The sequence below is a fragment of the Rattus norvegicus genome, chromosome 6 (assembly GCF_021556685.1).
Source record: "Rattus norvegicus strain SHRSP/BbbUtx chromosome 6, alternate assembly SHRSP_T2T, whole genome shotgun sequence".
Taxonomy (NCBI): domain Eukaryota; kingdom Metazoa; phylum Chordata; class Mammalia; order Rodentia; family Muridae; genus Rattus; species Rattus norvegicus.
Window position 1 is genome coordinate 107,300,051 of NC_141539.1, and position 25,208 is coordinate 107,325,258.

The following is a 25,208-nucleotide window of genomic DNA, read 5'->3' on the forward strand; positions in this document are numbered from 1 at the left end:
TGACTCTAACCAAGCAAGTGAAAGATCTGTATGACAAGAACTTCAAGTGTCTGTAGAAAGAAGTTGAAGAAGATCTCAGAAGATGGAAAGACCTCCCACTCCCATGCTCATTGATTGGCAGGATTAATATAGTAAAAATGGCCATTTTACCAAAAGCGATCTACAGATTCAACACAATCCCCATCAAAATTCCAACTCAATTCTTCATAGAGTTAGAAAGAGCAATTTGCAAATTCATTTGGGATAACAAAAAGCCCAGGATAGCTAAAACTATCCTAAAACAATAAAAGAACTTCTGAGGTAATCACCATCCCTGACCTCAACCAGTATTACAGAGCAATAGTGATTAAAAACTGTATGGTATTGGTACAGAGACAAGCAGATAGATCAGTGGAATAGAATTGAAGACCCAGAAATGAACTCACACACATATTGATCTTTGACAAAGGAACTAAAACCATCCAGTGGAAAAAAGATAGCATTTTCAACAAATGGTGCTGGTTCAATTGGAGGTCAGCATATAGAAGAATGCCAATCGACCCATTCTTATTACCATGTATAAAGCTCAAGTCCAAGTGGATCAAGGACCTCCACAGGAAACCAGATACACTCAAACTAATAGAAGAAAAAGTGGGGAAGAGTCTCGATCACATGGACACTGAACAAAACACCAATGGCTTATGCTCTATGATTAAGAATTGACAAATGGGACCTCATAAAATTGCAAAAGTTCTGTAAGGCAAACGACACTGTCATTAGGACAAAATGGCAACCAACAGATTGGGAAAAGATCTTTACCAATCCTACATCTGATAGAGGGCTAATATCCAAAATATACAAAGGACTCAAGAAGTTAAGACTCCAGGGAATCAAATAACCCTATTAAAAATGGAGTATAGACTAAACAAAAATTCTCAGCTGAGGAATATTAAATGGCTGAGAAACACCTAAAAAAAGTTAAACATCCTTATTCATCAAGGAAATGCAATCAAAATGACCCTGAGATGGGGCTGGGGATTTAGCTCAGTGGTAGAGCGCTTACCTAGGAAGCGCAAGGCCCTGGGTTCGGTCCCCAGCTCCGAAAAAAAAGAACCAAAAAAAAAAAAAAAATGACCCTGAGATTCCACCTCACACCAGTCAGAATGGCTAATATCAAAAACTCAGGTGACAACAGATGCTGGTGAGGATGTGGAGAAAGGCACACTCCTCCACTGCTGGTAGGATTACAAGCTGATACAACCACTCTGGAAATCAGTCTGGAGGTTCCTCAGAAAATTGGACATAGTACTACCTGAGGACCCAGCTATACTTCTCCTGGGTATTTACCCAAAATATGCTCCAACATACAACAAGGACACGTGCTCCACTATACTCATAGCAGCCTTATTTATAATAGCCAGAAGCTGGAAAGAACCCAGATGTCCTTCAACAGAGGAATGGATATAGAAAATGTGGTACATCTACACAATGGAGTACTACTCAGCTATCAAAAACAAAGGCTTCATGAAATTCTTAGTCAAATAGATGGAACTAGAAAATATCATCCTGAGTGAAGTAATCCAATCACAAAACAAACAAACAACCCCCCCACACACAGACACATGGTATGCACTCACTGATATGTGGATATTAGCCCAAATGCTCAGATTACCCAAGATACAATCCACAGACCACATGAAGCTCAAGAAGAACAACCAGAGTGTGGATGCTTCAGTTCTTCTTAAAACAGGGAAAAAAATATTCATAGGAGGAGGTATGGAGACAAAGTTTGGAGCAGAGACTGAAGGAATGGCCATTCAGAGCCTGCCTCACCTGGGTATCCAGCCTATGTACAGACAGCCACCAAACCCAAACAATATTGCTGATGCCAAGAACTGCATGCTGACAGGAGCCTGATATAGCTGTCTCCTGAGAGGCTCCGCCAGAGCCTGACAAATACAGAGGTGAATGCTAGCAGACAACCATTGTACTGAGAACTGGGTCCTCATTGGAGGAGTTAAAGAAAGGATTGAAGGAGCTGAAGGGGCTTCTAACCCCATAAGAACAATATCAACCAACCAGAGTTCCCAGGGACTAAACCACCACCCAAGGAGTACACATGGAGAGACCCATGGCTCAGCTGCATATGTAGCAGAGGATGGCCTTGTTGGGCACCAATGGGAGGAGAAGCCCTTGGTCCTGCTAAGGCTGGACCCCCCAGGATAAGGGAATGTCAGGGTGGGGAGGCAGGAAGGGGTGGGTTGTTTGGGGGAGACACCCTAATAGAAGGGGAAGGGGGAATGCGATAGGGAGTTTATGGAAGGGAAATAGGGGAAGGGCATAACATTTGAAATGTAAATAAAAAACATCCAATTAAAAAAACCCTTTAACCTTGGAGAACAGAAAGAAGATGCAGCCGTTGTACAGTACTGCACACACTGGTCCTTCCTTATCCTAGTCTCTCACGCGATGGGCCAACAAATGTACACCTAGCAAAGATGGTTCACGGTGCTATCTGCCCAAACGTGCAGTGCACACTCTCTTCATTCCTTCAAAAACTTGTCTTCTAAATATCTAAGTAAACATAGTATTCTCTCTGTAATAAGCACCTGCCCAGTCACTGAACATAAATGTGCCTTTCAGCTGGTAGGTCATGCTTCCCCTGCTCTCTTACTTTCCACAAGGAAATTATTTAATCTCTTTCATTTTTGCCTCATATTACAATCTAAACCCTTTTCACTATGTCTGCCTTTTTTTTCATTTTTAAATGTGTTAAATTAAATTTTAATCCCACCCCCTTTTTCTTTCCTCCCTCTAATCCCTTCCATGTATGCCACCCATCACTAACTCTCAATTCATGACCTTTTGTTCTTTAATTGTGTAACTGCCTTATTTTCAATTTGTCTACATTTCTTACTCAACATATAATAAACCTATATGTAGGAGGCATGAAACCACAGTTTGTGACACAAGGGGAGAATGGCATTATCTAATTTATTTCCAAAACACTTGCTGCTACAGGCATTTTATAGTTTACTATGTAGAGAAAATCTCTCATGTCCTCTATGGATGCAACACCTGTCAATAAAATTCTGATTGGCCTATAGGCTTAGGCAGGAAATAGAAGGTGAGGCATCGGGTAGGGAGATGAAATTCTGGACCAGCCAGGAGCAGTGGATTTGGCCTTGGAACAGGGAGGACAGAGGCAGGGGAGCTGAGCAGAGTTAACCAACCACAAGGCAGAACTGAGAATAGAATAACAGGATGACTGACTTGTGAGCTAGTTGGGGAACAGCCAAAGCGAAGGTCAAGGTGTCTGTAAGTATACTTTGAGTCTCAAGAGTTGTTATTCTAAGGCGGGGAGAAAAAACTCGGACTTTACTGTTTTTCCCCATGTAGTATAGCACTTATTCTGAATCTCTAAGAAACATCATCTCTGATGAAGGTTCTAAGCTCTTAGTTCACTTTCCTTACTAGGACACTTTCAGCACATGCCCATGGTTACTCTCCATCATGCTCTAGGTACGTTTCCCTAAGGACTCAAATACTACTTACTTAGTTTCCAGACAATGCCACTAATGGGAAGTGGTAGAGAGGTAGAACGTGGTGATAAAGTTATGTCACTAAAGGGGGATACCCTTCCTTAGCGTCAATGAAATGAAGAACGTTCTTACATGCTTATATACCATAAGATCCAAAGCAACAGAGCCAACAGACCAAGACTAAACCTCTAAAACCATGAGCCAAAATGAACCTTCCTTCCATTTAAATTATATCAGAAATTTTTGTCACAGTTGTAGAAAGCGTAGTGCTTCCTTCAGTGCTGCAAAACTATTAGAACCAGAGATGACTTCTTGCTCTTTGTTATGGTATCTGTAATTCCTCATTATAATGTAGTTACATAATGAACATGGTTTCCCTTCTTTTTTTTTTTTTTTTTGTAGTTTAGAATAGAGTTTATTTACGGGCATGGGAGGGGGACAGGGAAAGAGAGGGCCAGAAAAGGGGGTAGGGGGAGAGAGAGAGAGAGAGAGAGAGAGAGAGAGAGAGAGAGAGAGAGAGAGGTGGGGAGAGGGAGAGGGAGAGGGAGGGGTGCCGGCCAGGGATACGTGAGGAGAGGGGGAAAGTTGTTAGGAGGGGGAAGGGAGAGAGAGAAAGGGGGCAGAGAAAGAAAAGGGGCAGAGAGAGAGAGAGAGAGAGAGAGAGAGAGAGAGAGAGAGAAGGAGAGCGTTTCCCTTCTTTTTAATCCCATAAAAGCAACATCCTGATTCTATCATCTAAGCACATTTTGAGTATCTTCCCTTTGATAGTATTGCATTTAATCAAATATAATCACTGGCCACTTTTTGGCTTAGTCAAATGTTTAAGTTTAGCATCAAATGACTTGCTTTTCAGTTTATCCCAAAGGATGCCTATATACTTTAACATTTTTCTTAAGTTATTTCTTTTTTTTTTTATTAACTTGAGTATTTCTTATATACATTTCAAGTGTTATTCCCTTTCCCGGTTTCCGGGCAAAATCCCCCTCCCCCCTCCCCTTCCTTATGGGTGTTCCCCTCCCAACCCTCCCCCCAGTGCCGCCCTCCCCCCATAGTCTAGTTCACTGGGGGTTCAGTCTTAGCAGGACCCAGGGCTTCCCCTTCCACTGGTGCTCTTACTAGGATATTCATTGCTACCTATGGGGTCAGAGTCCAGGGTCAGTCCATATATAGTCTTTAGGTAGTGGCTTAGTCCCTGGAAGCTCTGGTTGCTTGACATTGTTGTACTTTTGGGGTCTCGAGCCCCTTCAAGCTCTTCCAGTTCTTTCTCTGATTCCTTCAACGGGGGACCTATTCTCAGTTCAGTGGTTTGCTGCTGGCATTCGCCTCTGTATTTGCTGTATTCTGGCTGTATAAGTTATTTCTTAAAACTGATCCTTAACAAGACCTCAAAAGACATAACCATGTATTTTTCTCTCTTTTCATTTTTCTCTAGCTATCCATTTCTCGTGTTGAAAACACCATAGCTGTTTCCTAGACTTATGACAACAACTGGAGTCCAACCTTTCGATTTTTTCTCACATTGTATCTGCGGAAGACTGTGGCATGACTTCGAGAGCTGACATAACAAAGCATCCCATTCCAGTACTCTACTATGTCTATCGGTTTGGTGACCATTTTGTATAATGAACTAAATAAAGCACTAGGAAGAAACGAAATTAAATACGTGTTCTTTTTCTAACAGTTGAGCTGTTCAGGCAAGGTCTCACGACACTGCCCTGACTAGGCTGAAATTCACTATGAAGACCAAGTCGGATTGGAACTCACAGAAATCTTCCTGCCTTCTCCCAAGTGTTGGGACTAAAGGAATACACAACCATGTAATATATGTTCTTTAAAAAAAAAAAAGAATGCTGCAGAGTGAAGTAAGAAGACAAGACACCAGCAAAACAGCAAATAATGATGAAATCCCCAGTGTTTAGTTTAGATTTTTAATGTCACAAAGTCCAAATCCCAACTCTGTCCCAGAAAGCTATGTGACAATAGAATTCATGGTTTCTTCATTTGTAAAATGAAAACCTGTGGGTCTGTGTTTCGCTTTGCCACCGGGGTGTTCTAAAGCAGCCTAGGTGACACTTGGGGAGGTAAAACACAGGGGCTCTAGGCTAAGTTCCCTTCTAGCCCCTGGGCTGGAGGGCTCTAGGGACGCCCACATGCTTCTCAAGAAGGCAGCCTAAGACAGGGGCCCCAGCCCATGTTTCTCCAGGTGAGAAACAGCAGGGACTGGGACAGAAGCTGTGGCTCTCAAATTCCTGTGCACCCAGGCACATGTGGAAACCATGAAAAGTTGGGAACAGGGCAATGTGTATATATGGGGGGGATGGGACACACGGGTCTGAGATGAGGGTGAGAAGTGGGGAGTCAGCTTAGCTCAGGGTGAGTGCCAGGAGTGGGGAGGGGCCTTCTTCGGAGATTCAGGTAAGGTTTGTATGATGAAGGCTCCCTGATGAAGAGACAGCCCTTGCTTGTCCAAACTGTTTATTCTTAGCCGAAAAGGATGTGTATGACTTAAGTCAGGGTGAACTAGAGATCAAATACCTTTTGCAGGAAAAAAACGCCTGGGAAGGAAAACTTATGGCCTCAGGGCCTATCTAGATACCTCATTAGCATGGAGAACTCTGGGTTTCTATGCAACTGACCAGTTGTCATGGCCCTCTTAGTAGGGTGTCATGGTCATGTGCCTACTAGGTCAGGCACCTAGCAGGGAGCAGATTTAAACACTTACCATTTTCAATTATGTGAACTGCCCAGGTCCCTTAATCTGCTGGAACTTACCAGTTCTTCTGTCTTGTGGCACAGTGTGCTAGCCCACAATAACTATTCTACCCGGTCCTTAGTGGACAGAGGGTTTTGGCAATGAAGGAAAGGCAACCTTATGCAATATTGATAATAAGGAATAATGGAATCCTAGAGGAAGACTGATTTCACACTCATACTGAAGAGTCTCCAAACTTCAGTCTCTGCTTACTTTGGCAAGTTCTCTCTTGAGTCTCCCAAACAAAACTTCTCCTGTCCCCAGACTGGTTTATTCACTGATCGAGAAACACATTTTTTCTAATTTTCTTCTTCTTATTACTACAGCTTAGGCTAACCCCATCCTGCACTGAAACTATAAGCCTCTTTAAGCTCATCAGAACAGCCCTCACCTCCATTCTTTGACCTTTTCCAGGATGGAGTTTGGGATGTTTCTCTTTATTGCCGATTTATTTTAAATCACCTAGATAGCAAACTTCTGGCCATATTTAGGAGAGTGTCCTTGGAAACCTTAACAGAAAGGAAGACTTATCCTGAATGGAGGATAGGTCTGGGACCTCTCTGCCTCCCAACTGTGGAGGGTAATGTGGCCAGCCCCCTCAAGTTCCTATTGTTGGGTCGTTCCTGCCATGATGGAGATCATCCTCGAACTAAAAACCCTTCTCTAAACTGTTATCAGTTACTTTGTCACAATAATGAGAAAATAACTAATACTGGGCCAGACTCCCAAGCTCTTCCATGAAGCCCTCCTCCTTTTTCTTCCTGCTACATATACACACTCGCATCCTTAACCACATGAACCTATGTAACAAGATTTAACCCTTCGCATGTGAATACCATGTCTCTATTGCACTGTAAATTCCACTGTAAAATCCCGTAGCCAGAGAAAACAGAGCAAAGACAGAGCACTATAGTCTGCGGTCCTTAAGTAGGTGCAGGAAAGAATACGTCAGAAAACTGTTAGCAACAGTTGCAGTTAGTGGTTTAAATGAGAAGCACATGACTGAAAAATCATAAATGCTCAGATAGAGTATGCTGTCGAAGGTTCTCACCTTGATGTGCCCACCTAAAAACTTTCCACAATTTTTTCCATGGTTTCCATGCATTAGATAGATCCCTCTAGAAAATAAGGGGTGCCCTAACACCAAAAACAAAAAGGGAAGCTAAGGAAAAGATTAACGATCAAACTCTTAGGTACTGTGGTGAGAGGGAACATGTAATACAGGAGAATCAACAGACCCAGAGTAGAATCTTCTGGATCGTACTGGCCTGAGATCTTGGGCAACTCTTCAATCTCCCTCAACAACTCCTCGATCTAATAGTGTGGATTAAACACCTGCTACTTAGGGGCTCCATAAGAACTAAATAAGGCTATGTGACTATAAACAGACACTCATTTAGCCAGGAAAAAGTATAAAATATGAGTATAAATATATATTAATTAGTACACTTCCAGAAAGATACTTCCTTAATTACTCTTTGTGAAAATATTGTGCTAACTGTCCCTTCCTTTAAAGGGTCTCTAAAGACAGTAAAGATATGGGGTATTTCTTCTTCCCGCTCTTACGATGGCAGATTGGGAATAACTTGCTGAAGCGCATTAAGCCCTTACCTGTGGATACTGGAACCCTAAGGTCACTCAGTTGCAGTAGAACAGCCTTTGTGTTTAATCTCCGGTACAGAGAATAAAGGTTAAATTGGTCTCGTCATGGTGCTCAGAACAGTGAGTCTTTACAACTCTAAGATCTCTAAAGCTGACAGGAGAAAAAGTGAGAGCCTCCAGGTACAATCAAACAGAGCTTGTTCTAAAGGATAAAAGATGAACTGTTCGACCTTTGAAAGCTTTTGAGATTATGAGCCTTTAACAAACATTTAGGTTACCAATCAAAACCTGTCAAAACCTAGGAACTAGAAAGATAGCTCAGCAGTTAAGGGCATTTGCTGTCCTTGCACAGACGGGGTTCATTTCCCAGTACCCACCCATATGGCTCACAACCACCTAGAATTCCAGCTCCAGGGTCTTTAGCAGTTTTCTGGCTTCTGTAAATATCAGGCACACATGTTACACATAGAAATGCAGGCAAAACACTCATACGGATAATTTCTTAATCTTTGTTTTTTAATGACACAAATCATTTAAAATAATGAGGAAGGAGTCCAAGAACAAAAGCAGAATAGTCGTCTGAAATCAAAGGCCACCAAGATTTGGCAAGGAAGCAAGCACAGGACAAAGGTCAACCAAGCTACGTGCCGCTTCCTTTTCACCCCTCCGACACTCAGGTCATTGTGGTGATTTTCCTAAGATGGTGGGTTAGTTTGTTTGTTTTTCAGTGGGTTCATTTGCCCAACAAAACTGTAAATATCCAAGACTCTTGTCTGATACTCTGCTGGCACAAATAGTAATCATACACACACTCACCCAGTTAAACCAGACAGTGCTGCCTGCAAACAGAATTGCACACAAAGAATCAAAGCCTTCTTATATTTCTCCTGCTATGACACTATCAAAATTACCTAGAAGTTTTTAGTAATAATTACTGTTTATCTTCATGGCGTCACCGTGAAGACCCTGAGACCGATGGTGCCCCAGACCAGGAGCCAGCTCTCGGGAGTGATAAGCAGGGGCTTTCCTTGTTTACTGAGCCAACAAACTTCCAATGATTATTGTTTTTGTTTTTGTTTTGTTTTTTTTACCAGATTCGATCCTAAATTTGTAGTCACTTTTTCCTAGCAAGTTCAATGATTCACATCACTGTAATGGTTAATCTGAGTTTTCAATTTGACTGGGTCTGGAAAGAACTAAGAGATTAGCCATGAACAAAGTAGAAAGGATTTTCCTGATGAGGTTATCTGAGTGGATATGTCTCGCCCTAAGTGGTAGGCAGTACCTTCCAGGGTCAACCAGGTAGGCAGTCCAAGGGAAAAGTTTGCTTTTTAAAGCCTTATTTCCTTCGCACTTCCCCGATGAGTGCTTGAGTCTATCTACCGCATTGCTGCTTTTCCTGCTCTTGCTACATTTCAGCCCTGCTATAAGAACCCTTCCCGCTGGGATTCCAATATGGACTGAAGGCCAGTGGCTCTCCAGGAACTCTCCAGATCTTCAGCACCAGGTTGGGTCTGCTGAAGCATCCAGCCTCAGGGACTGAGTGGCTACCAGGTTATCAGTGTCTTCACTGTGCAAACAGCCCTCACTAGACTACTCAGACCTTATCATGTAAGCCAATCTAACAAATTCCCTTTTAATATATGTAGCCATTCTATTGACTTTATTCCTCCAGAAAATTCCGACTAATAACAATAACTAATACTTGGGGACACTTATAAAACTTCCAGAAACCACTCAATGGAACTTTATTTTTCAACAAATAACTATACAATTCAAAAATAAACCGGGGCTGGGGATTTAGCTCAGTGGTAGAGCGCTTACCTAGGAAGTGCAAGGCCCTGGGTTCGGTCCCCAGCTCCGAAAAAAAGAACCAAAAATAAATAAATAAATAAATAAATAAACCCTCTTGTGTAAAAATATGTTAACTAGATATAATTATTCCTCTTAGTCTCTTGAAGCTTTTCCTAGCTCTAATGTTTGAAGGAAAATACTAAGACTAGAAACTTCAGATGTGTAAGATCAATACTTAGAAATTAGACAATGCCTATTCAAGTGCCCAAAAGTTCAAACAAAGATATTATGCCAGATTTCATGCTCAAAGCAAGAATAATATCAGAAGTCTGCTCTTGTCAGAAGACCTGGTAATACTGTGTGATACCACAGCTAAGAGACTCTATATCAAGGTACATTGGGCTCTTGCTAAGTGGCAGGAGGAAAACCTTAAACATCATAAAATGTACTATCGTGCTCGGTTATTTAGGTTAAAGAACTAGATGCCTTTTCCTATTTGCAAAGGGAATCAGAAACATGTGTCTCGACTGATCCTAAGGGGAAAAAATTACCAAAGGATTAAAGAACACATAAAAAAAAATACAGACTTTTATTTACAGATCTGAGATTGCTGGGTGAGATAGCTCGGCGGGTAGAAGTATTTGCCATCAAGTCTAGCAACCTGAGTTTAATCCCTGGAACCCACATGATAGAAGGAGAAAACTGACTCCTGAAAGTTGTCCTCTGACCTCTGCAGGCACCTCCCCCAATAAACAGACAAACAAACAGAATAAACACGTAGACAAACAAATGTAATAAAAACCCGTTCCTACTATGTTAACCTCAAAGGTCCATCAATATTGAGGGAAGAATTGTATAAAATAAGAAAATTGGATTCAAAAGACTTGGGCCTATTGAAAAAGCCTTGAGCAAAAGTTTCTGAGCTCATCTTATGTTTCTGTTGCTGTGAAAAAAAACATCACGGGGGGGGGGGGGGGGGGCTGGGGATTTAGCTCAGTGGTAGAGCGCTTACCTAGGAAGCGCAAGGCCCTGGGTTCGGTCCCCAGCTCCGAAGGGAAAAAAAAAAAAAAATCACGGACACAAGCATGAAAGGATGAAAGGAGGTATTTAATCTTAAAAGTTTTGGGTAACAGTCCACTGTAAAGAGAAGTCAGGACAGGAGGCAGAACTGAAACAGCATTACTTCCAAGCTTGCTACTAGTGACTTGTTCAGCCTGCTTTCGTACCTGCCCCATGGTAGCACTGACCACAGTGACCTGATAGCACTTCCCACAGTGACCTAGTAGTGCTGCCCACAGTGATCTGGACTCTCCCATGTCCATCACCAATTTAAGAAATGCCTGTCAGGTGTGTATGTCTGATGGAGGCATTTTCTCGACTGGGTTCTTCTTCCCAGATAACTCTAGCTTCTGTCAAGTGGTTCCTACCAACTACCCCTCCTCCAAAAATAATACCCAGAACAAAGCTTCTCTATAAACCACAAAGGTTAGCAGTGAGCTATTCCCATAAATACGATCAACTCCCAGTTGAGCTGTGCTTTATACAGAATAGTCAGCAGTGACTAAGCTATTGCAAACTTAGGGATAAGAAAAGTTAACAGACTATTCCAAGTCGTGGCCATGAGAATAGAAATTCACGGTAACCGATGATTTATTCAACTCTCGGAATACAGTATTTAACAGAACTTCAGTCTAGCCATTCATTCACTAATGACAATAGTAACAAATACACACTGCTCAGCATACGTCAAGATATTGTCCTAAACATTCTCCAGAGAGCAACCGGCTTCATCCTAACACTATATGTGAAATACTTCATTTCATAACCGTCTCCATATTACAGAAAAGAAATCCATCAGTTAAGATATTCTGCCAATACATTAAAACAAGACAAAAAAAAACTACAAAAACAAAAACTGGTAAGATGTTAGATTAAAAAAAAAGAAAGAAAGAAAGAAAGAAAGAAAGAAAGAAAGAAAAAAAAGGAAAAACTTGGCCACAAGTGGTGAACCGTAAACCTGAAGTGTTACGGCCATAAAGAAAACTGCAAAGCCCAAGGAAAGCAGTGGCACGATGTAGTAATGTCAAGAGGCCAGTCCAGCCGCGAGCAACCGTGAGGAAGACCACACAGCAAAAGTAAGCGGGAATTTTCCTGTTAGAATCACACGAAGTGTTTGTTTAAAGAATCAATCCATACTGAATCCAACTCCCTACTGAAGGGACTAGAAAACAGCACATTCATTTTACTATTTTGCAAAAAATAAATAAGTAAATAAATAAATACGAAAAGGCCCAAGTAATTCTGAGGTGGCGTCAGGTCTGAAAACTTCTGTAAAAGGTCTCCTCCCGCTTTAGCATTCCAGTTGATATTGTAAATTAATTCCCCAGAAATGCAGGCAGGGACCCTAGCACCAGAGAAATTGTTACGCATTCAGAAAAACCCGGCCGTTCGCTGCTCCGGTTTTCACCTGAACCGGCCCTCAAAGAAACAAGGATGGAGCAAGCAACTGAATAACGGATACGGCGGCTCCCACACGCTGGCTAACAGCGGGCTTTTTTCTAGTCTTTTCTATTGCTACCAACAGAAAAACACCCTTCCTGGCCATAAATGTCTGCGGTAATTCGACTGGATTGTGGAGCAGAGCCCTTGGGTCAGTTATCTAGATAACAAAGGATGCCAATGCTCCGTGTCCGACAGAGTTCTCAGAACCGGCTCGGTCGGGGCCTGCCTGCTCTCCAGCCAGATAAACCCGGCTCCGCCAAAGCAAGGAGTGCAGCAATTACTCCCTCCACGTCCCGCGCCTACCCGAGGGTCCTCTGGTCAGGTTGATCTCTTCCTCGGAGACTAAATAATCCACCCGTCCGTTCATATCTGACTGCTCTCCGGGCGGAAACCCGGGGTCAGCGGGTGCCCGGCGCAGGTGAAGGTGAATCAAGCTCCGTGCCGCCTCCCCAGCATAGCTTTTACAGTTTCCTCGGCTGCCAGGCCGGAAAAGGAAACCGCGGGCTCTGGGAACGTGGAGGATGCTGGGAGTGGTGGTTCTTTGAGCCCACCAGAGGTTTCCGGTACCTCCTACTGTTCTCAAGGCAGATCCTGAGGTGCGGTGAGTAAGGAAAGGTACGAAGTTCGGTTACATTGTAAGAGCACGTGGGAAGGAGGTCATGGAGAGAAGGTAATAATGGTATGAGACATAATTAGATTGATACTGTTGACATTTTAAATAAAAACTCAAAATATCCACAAATGTAAGGGGAAAGGGGGGTCTTTTATGAGCCTCAAACCACTCTGGGAAAGGCAATCCTAGGCAAACTACTAATGAGATTGCATACTTGGGTGGGAAATTGTAACCTTTTGTGTAATATAGACGCAGTCCAATGTAAAGCCCTATGTGAGAAAACTTGGTAACACTGCTTCGAGTTCCTTTGTTAGCAGCTCACAGAATTAGTTAAGAAAATGTATCCAAAGGAAAAAAATGAAACCTCCCTCTCCCTCCCTCCCTTCCACCTTCCCCTTTCCCCTCCCCTCCCCCTCCCCATGTGTCTGTGCCTTCCTCCCCTCCCTTCCTCTTCTCTCTCTCTCTCTCTCTCTCTCTCTCTCTCTCTCTCCCTCCCTCCTCCCTCCTTCCCTCTCTCTCTCTCTCTCTCTCTCTCTCTCTCTCTCTCTCTCTCTCTCTCTCTCTCTCCAAGCAAATTATCAGTTTAAAGCAAGGCACCTGGGCTGACACACATGACCGGAAATGAAGATTTCCCTGATACTTACATCCTAGAGTCCCAGAGCTTTGTTCCCCAGGACCTTATGGACAAGATTTCCTGACTGATAGCTGACAAGACTCTTGCCTAACTTTTAAAAAGATGTACATATCCCTGGCTTGCATCTGATAACAGGTCTGTCTGACTTAAGAAATGTGTGCACATGCAAGGAAACAGAGAAGAGATAAGCACAGGCTTGTTCAAGAAAGATCCACCAAGCAAAAGGAGGTGAAATGTCCTTCTTTTGACAAAATAATTGCCGTACTTAAAGATGTGGCTTTCCAGCCATCTTGACTTTTAAGATAGGACATTCCAAACAGAAAGGACCAGGAAGGTGACCATAAACGTGAAGGGACTCGTGTAGTGTTAAGAGAATCTAAGAGGGCATAATCAGCCTATGGTATTCAAACTTATGCTCAAAACCAAGCCAGCAACTCCTGTTTATTAAAACAAGTGAGAGGTAGATTCTGTAGGAATAAGACAGGACAGGAAGGCAGGGAACCTATGAGACATGAGATGAGAAGGATTCTGTCAACTCAGGGTCTGACTTTTTCTCTTGACAGCTGAGCAAGGGTTCTCGCACAATTAACAACATTTGCTGAAAAGGCTACTGACACAGTGAATATGTCTTCCCTGCATAGATATTGTATGTAAAATCGGCAATGGCCTAATCTTAAAACCTCAATGTGTATAGTGGCTCTGTGCATGTGCAGGAGCTTCATTCCTTTCTCTAGAAATGGTCTGAGAGGGGTTGGGGATTTAGCTCAGTGGTAGGGCGCTTGCCTAGCAAGCGCAAGGCCCTGGGTTCGGTCCCCAGCTCCGGGGGAAAAAAAAAGAAAAAAGAAAAAAAAAAAAAAAAGAAAAAAGAAATGGCCTGAGAATCTTAAACCAAATGTAACATATCCTACCTTCCTTTGTAGAACTGCACCTCTACTCTGTCAACCGTACCTGTCAGGTGCTCCTCTGCAATCATCTACTAGTGAAACAGTGACTTCAAACTCCGTGAACATCTCATAGATAACTACTGTAAAAGCAATGGACACATACCCATGCTCTCAACTGTCCCTTACTATCCTTTGAGTGCCTTGTTTTCTAACCATCATCTGTGGTGACTTGGATAAGCTCGGACTAGGGAGTGGCACTATTAGGTGTGCCTTGTTGGAGAAAGTGTGTCACTGTAGGGGTAGACTTTGAGAGACTGGGATGGCACTGAGCCTGTACATGGCTTTTGGTAGAATTGTCATCTTCACAATAGTCTACCCATTCATGAGCATGGATAGTTTTTCTATTTTCTAGTATCTTCTTGAATCCCTTCCTTCAGATTTAAAGTTTTCCTTTTAGGGGTCTTCTACCTCCTCGGTTAGATTTAGTCGTAGATTTCTTTTAACTTTTATTTATTCACTTTATATCACAATTGCTGCCCCTACTCCTGGTCACCCCCTCCCATAATCCTTCCCCTATGCCCCCTCCCCTTCTCCTCTGAGAGGGTGGAGGCCCCCTTGTTTATCCCCCCACCTTGGGACATTAAGTCTCTGAAGGGCTAGGTGCATCCTCTCCCACTGAGGCCAGACAAGACAGCCCAACCAGAAGAACATATCCTGTAGACAAGCAACAGCTTTTGGGATAGCCCCAACAGCAGTTGAAGACCAAGCTGCACATCTGCTCCATATATGTGAGGGGACCTAGGTACAACCCATGTATGCTCTTTGGTTGGTGGTTCAATCTCTGAGAGCTTGGGTTAGTTGACTCTGTAGGTCTTCCTAAGGAGTTTCATCCCCTTTGGAGCCCACAGTCCTTCCCTCGACTCTTCCACAAGAGTCCCCAAGCTCTATCCACTGTTTCACTGTGGGTGTCTGCATCCATCTGAGTCAGCTACGGAGTGGAGCCTCTAGAGGACAACCATGCTAGACTCCTGTTTGCAAGCTTGGCAGGGTATCATTAATAGTGTCAGGGATTGGTCCTCGCCTATGGGATAGGACTCTTCTTGGGCCAGTTATTGCTTGGCCATTCCCTCAGTCTCTGTTCCATTCCCAATCACTGCATTTCTTGTAGGCAGAATAAATTTTTGGTCAAAGGTTTTGTGGCTGGGTTGGTGTCCCTATTGCTCCACTGAGGTTCTTACCTGGCTACAGGAGGTAGCCTCTTCAGGTTCCATATATCAAATGCTATGAGTCACAGCTAAGGTCTCCCCCATTGATTCTTGAACATGTCGCTATCCCAGGTCTCTAGCATGTCTACAAGATGCCCCCCACCTCCCTACCCCCATCAGTTGCAGTTTCCATTGATTCTCATGACCATCTGATCATCCCTCCTGTCCCTCCCCACAATCTTGACCAGAGGGGAAATAGCCTAGTGCCATCTGTGCCCCCTGGGCACAGGGACCTAGTAGTAGTCAGGGGCAAGACCTTTCAGGTTTCTGCCTGCACTGAGAGCTGAAAGCCAATGGCCAGGAGCACTTACACACCTAAGAGCAGAGCTCTCTGTTCCCAAATCCAAATAGTTATACAGGAGTGCTGACAAGCAGGCCTACAGTAGGGTCAAGCCACTGCCAGAGACAGCAAGACAAGCTAACACCAGAGACAACCTGATGGCGAGAGGCAAGTGCAGGAATCTAAGCAACAGAAACCAAGACTACTTAGCATCATCAGAGTCCACCTCTCCCATCAAGCAAATACTGAATATCCAAACACACCAGAAAAGCAAGATTTAGATATAAAATCATATTTTATAATGATGATGGAGGACTTTAAGGAGGACATAAATAACTCCCTTAAGAAATAACAGGACAAGACAAGTAAACAAATAGAAGCCCTTGAAGAGGAATCACAAAAATTGCTTAAAGAATTACAGGAAAACACAACGGAACATGTGAAGGAATCGAACAAAACTGTCCAGGATTTAAAAATGGAAATAGAAACAATAAAGAAGCACAAAGGAGACAACCCTGGAGATAGAAAAACCTAGGAAAGAGATAGATGCAAGCATCATCAACAGAATACAAGAGATAGAAGAGAGAATCTCAGTTGCAGAAGATACCATAGAAAACATCAACAACCGTCAAAGATAATGTAAAACGCAAAAAGCTCCTAGCCCAAGACATCCAGGAAATCCAGAATAATGAGAAGATCAACCTAAGTATAATAGGTATAGAAGAGACTGAAGACTCCCAATTTAAAGGGCCAGTAAATAGCTTCAACAAAATTATAGGAGAAAACTTCCCTGACCTAAAGAAAGAGATGTCCATAAACATACAAGAACCCTACAGAACTCCAAATAGATTGGACCAGAAAAGAAATTCCTCCAATCACATAATAGACAAAAGACCAAATGCACAGAACAAAAAAAGAATATTAAAAGCAGTAAGGGGGAAAGGTCAAGCAACATATAAAGGCAGGCCCATAAGAATTATACCAGATTTCTCACCAGAGAGTATGAAAGCCAGAAGATCCTGGGCAGATGTCATACAGAACCTAAGAGAACACAAATGCCAGCTCAAGGTACTATATCCAGCAAAACTCTCGATTAACATAGATGGAGAAACCAACATATGCCATGAAAAAACCAAATTTACACAATATCGTTCTACAAATCCAGCCCTATAAAGAATAATAGATGGAAAACTCCAACACAAAGAGGAAAACTACACCCTACAGAAAGCAAGAAAGTGATCTCCTAGCAACAAAATCAAAAGAAGAGAGACACACAAATAAAATTCCACCTCTGACAATGAAAATAACAGGAAGAAAAAAATCATTATTCCTTAATATCTCTTAACATTAATGGACTCAATTCTCCAATAAAAAGAAATAGACTAACAGACTGGATACAAAAAGAAGACGTAGCATTTTGCTACATACAGGAAACATACCTCAGAGACAAAGACAGACACTACCTCAGAGTAAAAGGCTAGAAAAAACTTCCCAAGCAAATGGTCCAAAGTAACAAGCTGGAGTAGCCATTCTAATATCGACTAAAATTGACTTTCAACCAAAAATCATCAATAAAGATATGGAAGGACACTTCATATTCATCAAAGGAAAAGAATCCACCAAGATGGACTCTCAATCCTAAATATCTGTGCTCCAAATGCAAGGGCACCTACATTCATAAAAGAACCCTTACTGAAGCTCAAATCACACATTGCACCTAACACAATAATAGTAGGAGATTTCAACACCCCACTCTCATCAATGGACAGATCAGAGAAAGAGAAATTAAACAGAGACGTAGAGAAACTAACAGAAGTTATGAACCAAATGTACTTAACAGACCTTTATAGAACATTTCATCCTAAAACAAAAAGATACAACTACTTCTCAGGACCTCCTGGTACCTTGTCCAAAATTGACCACATAATCAATAGGCCTCAACAGATACAGGAAGATAGAAATTATCCCATGTATCCTATCAGATCACCACAAACTAAGGCTGGTCTTCAATAACAACAAAAACAACAGAAAGCCCAAATGCACATGGAAGTTGAACTATGCTGAACTCAATGATAAGTTGGTCAAGGAAGAAATAAAGAAAAAAATTAAAGACTTTTTAGCATTTAATGAAAATGAAGGCACAACAAACCCAAACTTATGGGACACAATGAAAGCAGTGCTAAGAGGAAAACTCATAGCTCTGTGTGCCTGCAAAAAGAAACAGGAGAGAGCATACATCAGCAGCTTGACAGCACACCTAAAAGTTCTAGACCAAAAGAAGCAAATGTACCCAAGAGGAGTAGAAGGCAGGAAATAATCAGACTCAGAGCTGAAATCAACCAAGTAGAAACAAAAATGACTATACAAAGAATCAACAAAGCCATGAACTGGTTCTTTGAGAAAATCAACAAGGTAGATAAACCCTTAGCCAGACTAACTGGCGGCACAAAGAGTGTATCCAAATTAACAAAATCAGAAGTAAAAAGGGAGACATAGCAACAGAATCTGAGGAAAATAAAAAAATCGTCAGATCCCATGACAAAAGCCTATAGTCAACAAACTTGAAAAATCTGGAGGAAATGGACTATTTTATAGAAAAATACCAGGTACCAAAGTTAAATCAGGAACAGATAAACCATATAAACAACCCCATAACTCCTGATGTAATAGAAGTAGTTATTAAAAGTCTCCCAACCAAAAGAGCCCAGGACCAGATGGGTTCAGTGCAGAATTCTATCAAACCTTCTAGAAGACCTCATACCAATACTGTCCAAACTATTCCACAAAATAGAAACAGATGGAGCACTACCGAATTCCTTCTATAAAGCCACAATTACTCTTATACCTAAACCACACAAAACCCAACAAAGAAAGAAAACTTCAGAGCGATTTCCCTTATGAATATTGATGCAAAAATATGCAATAAAATTCTCACAAACTGAATCCAGGAACACAACAAAATGATCATCCATCATTATCAAGTTGGCTTCATCCCAGGTATGCAGGGGATGGTTCAGTATACGGAAATCCATCAGTGTAATCCACTACATAGACAAACTCAAAGATAAAAACCACATGATCATTTCATTAGATGCTGAGAAAGCATTTGACAAAATTCAACACCCCTTCATGTTAAAAGTCCTGGAAAGATCAGGAGTTCAAGGCCCAAACCTAAACCTAGTATAAGCAATATACAGCAAACCAGTAGCCAACATCAACCTAAATTGAAAGAAACTTGAAGCAATCCCAGTAAAATCAGGGACTAGACAAGGCTGCCCACTCTCTCCCTACTACTCAAAGTACTAGCCAGAGCAGTCAATCAGACAACAAAAGGAGGTCAACAGTATACAAATTGGAAAGGAAGAAGTCAAAATATCACTATTTGCAAATGATGTGATAGTATACTTCAGTGACCCCAAATGTTCCACCAGAGAACTACTAAACCTGATAAACAACTTCAGCAAAGTGGCTGGGTATAAAATTTACTCAAACAAATCTGTATCCTTCCTCTACTCAAAGGATAAACAGGCTGAGAAAGAAATTAGGGAAATGACACCCTTCACAATAGTCCCAAATAATATAAAATACCTCGGTGTGACTTTAACCAAGCAAGTGAAAGACCTGTATGACAAGAACTTCAAGTCTCTGAAGAAAGAAATTGAAGAAGATCTCAGAAGATGGAAAAACTACCCATGCTCATGGATTGACAGGGTTAATATAGTAAAAATGACCATTTTGCCAAAAGCAATCTAAAGATTCAGTGCAATCCCCATCAAAATTCTAACTCAATTCTTCAGAATTAGAAGGAGCAATTTTCAAATTCATTTGGAATAACAAAAACCCAGGATAGTGAAAACTATACTCAACAGTAAAAGAACTTCTGAGGTAATCACCATCCCTGACCTCAAGCAGTATTAGTCATAAAAAGCAATAGTCATAAAAACTGAATGCTATTGGAACAGAAACAGACAGGCAGATCAGTGGAATAAAATTGAAGACCCATAAATGAACCCACACACCTATAGTCACTTGATCTTTGACAAAGGAGCTAAAACCATCTAATGGAAGAAAGATAGCATTTTCAGCAAATGGTGCTGGTTCAACTGGAGGTCAGCATGTAGAAGAAAGCAAATCGGTCCATTCTTATCACCGTGTACAAAGCTTAAGTCCAAGTGGATCAAGGACCTCTACATCAAACCAGATACACTCAAACTAATAGAAAAAAAAGTTAGGAGTCTAGAACACATGGGCACTGGGTAAACTTTCCTGAACAAAACACGAATGGCTTATGCTATAAGATCAAGAATGGACAAGTGTGACCTCATAAAACTGCAAAGCTTCTGTAAGGCAAACAACACTGTCATTAGGACAAAACAGCAACCAACAGATTGGGGAAAGATCTTTACCAATCCTACATCTGATAGAGGGCTAATATCCAAAATATACAAAGAACTCAAGAAGGTAGACTCCAGAGAGCCAAATAACTGTAGTAAAAAATGGGGTACAGAGGTAAACAAAAAATTCTGAGGACTAATGAATGTCTGAGAAGCACCTAAAGAAATGTTCAACATCTGTTGTCATCAGCGAAATGCAAATCAAAACAATCCTGAGATTCCACCTCACATCAGTCAGAATGGCTAAGATAAAAAACTCAGGTGATAGCAGATGCTGACAAGGATGTGGAGAAAGAGGAACACTCCTCCATTGTTGGTGGGACTGCAAACTGGTACAACCACTCTGGAAATCAGTCTGAAGGATCCTCTGAAAATTGGACATTGCACTACCTGAGGACCCAGCTATATCTCTCCTGATCATATACCCAAAATATGCTCCAACATACAACAAAGACACATGCTCCACTATGTTCATAGCAGCCTTTTTTTATAATAGCCAAAAGCTAGAAAGAATCCAGATGCCCTTCAACAGAGGAATGAACAGAAAATTTTGTATGTCTATACAGTGGAGTACTATTCAGCTATCAAAACAATGACATCACGAAATTCATAGGCAAATGGATTGAACTAGAAAATATCATCCTGAGTGAGGTAACCCAATCACAGAAAAAAAAGCATGGTATGCACTCATTGATAAGTGTTATCAGCCCAAAAGCTTACATCACCCAAGATACAATACACAGACCACATGAATATCAAGAAGGATGACCAAAGTGTGAATGCTTCACTTCTTCTTAAAAGGGAGAACAAAAATATTCATAGGAGGGGATATGGAGGCAGAGTTTGGAGCAGAGACTGAAGGAAAGGCCATTCAGAGCCTGCCCCACATATGCCCCATATATTGATAGTCACCAAGACCAGATAAGATTGTTGAAGCTAAGAAGGGCATGCTGACAGGAACTGGATATAGATGTCTCCTGAGAGACTCAGCCAGAGCATGTCAAATACAGATGTGAATGATAGCAGCAAACCGCTGAACTGAGAACAGGGTCCCCATTAGAGGAATTAGAGAAAGGATCGAAAGAGCTGAAGGGGCTTGCAACCCCATAAGAACAACAATGCCAACCAACCAGAGCTTCTAGGGACTAACCCACTACCCAAAGACTATATACATGGACTGACCCATGGCTCCAACTTTATATGTAGCAGAGGAAGGCCTGTTGGGCACCAATGGAAGGAGAAGCCCTTGTTCCTGCCAAGGCTGAACCCCCAGTGTAGGGGAATGTCTAGGGGAGGGAAGGGGGTGGATGGGGAGCGGAACATCCTTATAGAAGAAGGGGAAGAGGGATGGGATGGGGTCTTATGTCCAGGAAATCGGGAAAGGGAATAACATCTGAAATGTAAATAAAAAAAATCCAAAAAAAAAATACAAAGTTTAGACTCAGTCCTTCTATAACTGCTATTATAAACTATTTTTACATGATTAAGCAATATTAAGGGCCAGATAGCAAACTCGTGGTTCTGAGTTAATTATAAAAGGGCATTTTCAAGATATTTCATTTAGACATGACTGAGAGTAGTCAATGCTTACAGTTCAGAAATGCTTTTAGTAGATAGATAGTCTTCAAAGGCTTCAGAAGTCCACAGAATACAACACTTATGGCCATTTCTTTATTAAAGATCATTTGACTAGAGACATGTCTGCTCCTAACACCCCCTTCTTGGTTCAAAGAAGGAACTGAGCATCAGTGTAGTTGCTCCAGTTTGGCGAGACAACCACTAGGCAAGAATTCCTCAATTCATCTACAGACAAAAATAATGTCTCGGAAAATGACACACTGTGCAGAATAGTCAACTGATAGCTTTGTCAGGACAGAGTAAGCAGTCCTTCATAATCCTGCTTTACAAAGATCTGCCAGATGATCCTCACCAGGAGACTGAAGACTGATGCTCCAACGTTTTGAAGATCGAGCTGTTCAGGTAGTCAGCTGTCTCTACAAATTGGTTAAGTTTTAGAAGTGATGTTTTGTGCTCCCTATATTTTTAGGTAATATTTAAGTCATTCTTTGATTTCTGACAATGTTGAAGACTGGTTCTAGTCTCATAGCCAATTCAAGCTGTTTAACATTGAGAGAGATGATATAGATTTGAGAGGATAGTTTTCAGATGAACACAAGCTAAAACCAAGACATAATTCAGTGTAAAAGTGTAAGCCTTTTAAGTTAGGATATATGGTAGGGTACTTTATCTAAATTGACAAAACTGATGGACTAGGTGTTAAGTGTATCTTATACTTTATAAATTACATAATGGTAATAAATATGCTCAATTTATGTCTTAGAGAAAAAAAGCCTTTTCTTTTTCTTTTTTTCGGAGCTGGGGACTGAACCCAGGGCCTTGCGCTAGCTAGGCAAGTGCTCTACCTCTGAGCTAAATCCCCAACCCTGAAAAAAAGCCTTTTAATTGGACAAAAATGGGGAAATGTTGTAGATTGCCCTGGTGCTGTTTGTATTTTGATGCTAATTCTGCTTCCTCAAGAGCTGCCCCTACAAAGAGTAGATCACTACTCAGGCAATTTCATGTCAACCTCCTCCCCCATTCTAACTGGTCAAATAAAGGCTAGAGCCTGTGATTGGGTAGTGGAACGGAAAGGGAGGGCTGGAGGTTTTAGAGAGGGAGAAAGAGGAAGGAGGAAGAGATGAGGAGGTGGAGGAGAAAGAGGAAGCTAGAGGAAGAAGAGGTGGAAAGAAGATGGAGCAGAGCCACATGGCCAGGAGGGAGCTGCAAATAACAAGGGATCTCAAAGCTGGGGAATGGCGAGGTGTAGTAGTATATCTGACCAATCTAGGTGTGCAGCTTATCAATACTATAACTGAGTTGTGTGTTCTTTGTACAGACTTCCTGGTTGGATATTTTACTGTAACACATTTCCTTACAGACCTTGACAGAGCAGTTCTCAACTTCGGATGGAAAAATAAAAACCCAGGATAGCAAAAACAATCCTGAACAATAAAAGAACTTCCGGAGTTATCACCAGCCCTGACCTCAAGCTGGACTGCAGAGCAATCGTCATAAAAACTTCATAGCATTGGTGTAGGAATAGACAGGTTGATCAATGGAACTGAATCGAAGACGCTGACATAAATCCATGCACCTATGGACACTTGGTTTTTGACAAAGATGGCAAAATCATAGATGGAAAAAGAAAGCATCCTCAACCAACTGTGCTGGTCTAAGTGGATGTCTTCACATAGATTTTTTTTTCTGAAAGTGTTATAAGTGGGAGTGAAGTGCACAATCTCTTTCTCAGCATGTTTGGTTTTGCTCTGTAGAAAAACTAGCTATTTTTGTAAGTTGGCTTTGTATTCAGCCACCTTGCAGAACTCATTGATAAGCTTTAGAAGTTTTCCAATAGGATCTCATGTATGGTATACCATGTGAAAACAGGAATTTGTCTCCTTTTTCTATTTGTACTCCTTTAATTTTCTTTCTCTTGTCTTATTGCAATTGCTAGGGTGTTGGTCACCATATTGGAAAGAAGTAATGGTGGGCAGCCCTGGCTCGTACCTGAATTTAATAGAGTTGTTTCAAGTTTTCCCCCATTAAGGATATTATTCACCGTGTTTGTTACATGTAGTCTTTGCTAGGTTGAAATATATTTCTTCCAGTCCTGCTTTCTGCCTTCTATCATGAAGAGGTGTTGGATTTTGTCAAAGGCTTTTTCTTTTATTTAGATGATTGTGTAGCTTTGACTTTAAGTCAGTTTATACAATGTATTACATTTAATGACTTATATATATATTAAACTATCTGTATTATCAGAGATAGTAATTTTTGGTGTTTGTTCATTTATGTCGTTAATGGGTTTGCCTTTGGTATTAGAGTCATGTTGACTTCATAGATGTAGTCTAGGAATCCTGGAATAAATTAAGAATTATTAGTTGTAGATATTCTTTGAAAGCCTTTATAGTCTTCTATGAATTCAACTGGGCCTGGACTTTCCTTAGTCAGAAGACCTTTTACTACTGTTTCAATCTCGTCATTTGTTACGAGTCTGATTGGATTGTAGACCTCTTCACAGTTTAGCATTCATGGTTTAGGTGAATCTAGAAACCCATCTATTTCTTTTTGATTCTCTAAGTTAATTAAATACAAGTTTTTAAAGTATTCTATTATAAATTTTGAATTGTTCGTATCTGTTGTAACATTTCCTTGTTCACTTATGATTCTGTTAATTTGTGTCTTTCTTCATTTTGGTTACTCAGACAGTGTCTCACTATGAAGCTCTGGATGGCCTAAAATTTGATATGTAAACCAGGACGAGGTGATAAAGGATTATACTCAGATATCTTAAACCAAATCAGCTTCTAGGCTTCGGGAGATATAACAGTAAGAGGAATGGGCATGAGAAAAAAACAAAGGGAAAAGGGGCTGGGGGAGAAAAAGAAAGAGAATTAACAGAAAGGGGCAGTGTTGGTCTGCTACAATGCCCTCCTGTACAGTACATAACAAGGGATAGCTGTAGGGGAGGGAGAGGGCTGGATGGAGGTATAATATAATGGAATGATGTCAGGACAGATAATTAAAAGAGCTCTCTCTCTCTCTCTCTCTCTCTCTCTCTCTCTCTCTCTCTCTCTCTCTCTCACCAAAAATGGCAGGAATTAATATACATTTTCGGTAGTAATTTGAATATCAGTGGTCCCAATTCCACAATAAGAAGACACAGACTAGAAAACTGGGTTAGAAAACAGGATCCACGTTTTGCTATTGCAAGAAACATACCTCATTACCAAAGATAGATACCTCCTTAGAGCAAAAGGATGGAAAAAGAGTATTCCAAGTAAATGGAAATAAATAAGTAGGTATAACTATTCTAATATTTGACATATATACTTCAAATTATAACTAGTCAGAAGAGATAAAGACATTTCATACTCTTTAAAGGAAAAATCCACCAACAAGGTATT

General features: G+C 41.3%; 1 protein-coding gene and 1 long non-coding RNA gene across 3 annotated transcripts in view; one reads left to right on the plus strand and one right to left on the minus strand.

The window, feature by feature from the left end:
- Positions 1–12,622, minus strand: part of Synj2bp (synaptojanin 2 binding protein) — a 37,683-nt gene extending 25,061 nt beyond the window's left edge. Inside the window, 1 exon segment of the mRNA NM_022599.2 lies at positions 12,475–12,622. Within this exon segment, the coding sequence (NP_072121.2) occupies positions 12,475–12,538 (64 nt within the window). The 5' untranslated portion in view covers positions 12,539–12,622.
- A 101-nt stretch (positions 12,623–12,723) lies between these two features.
- On the plus strand, positions 12,724–24,064 carry LOC103690066 (uncharacterized). 2 transcript variants are annotated; one of them, XR_015623178.1, is made up of 2 exons: positions 12,724–12,786; positions 23,180–24,064. It is a non-coding gene; the product is annotated as an uncharacterized LOC103690066 (long non-coding RNA). The 2 variants fall into 2 exon arrangements; XR_015623179.1 differs by lacking the exon at positions 12,724–12,786 and adding an exon at positions 19,884–22,221.
- The last annotated feature ends 1,144 nt before the right edge of the window (positions 24,065–25,208 follow it).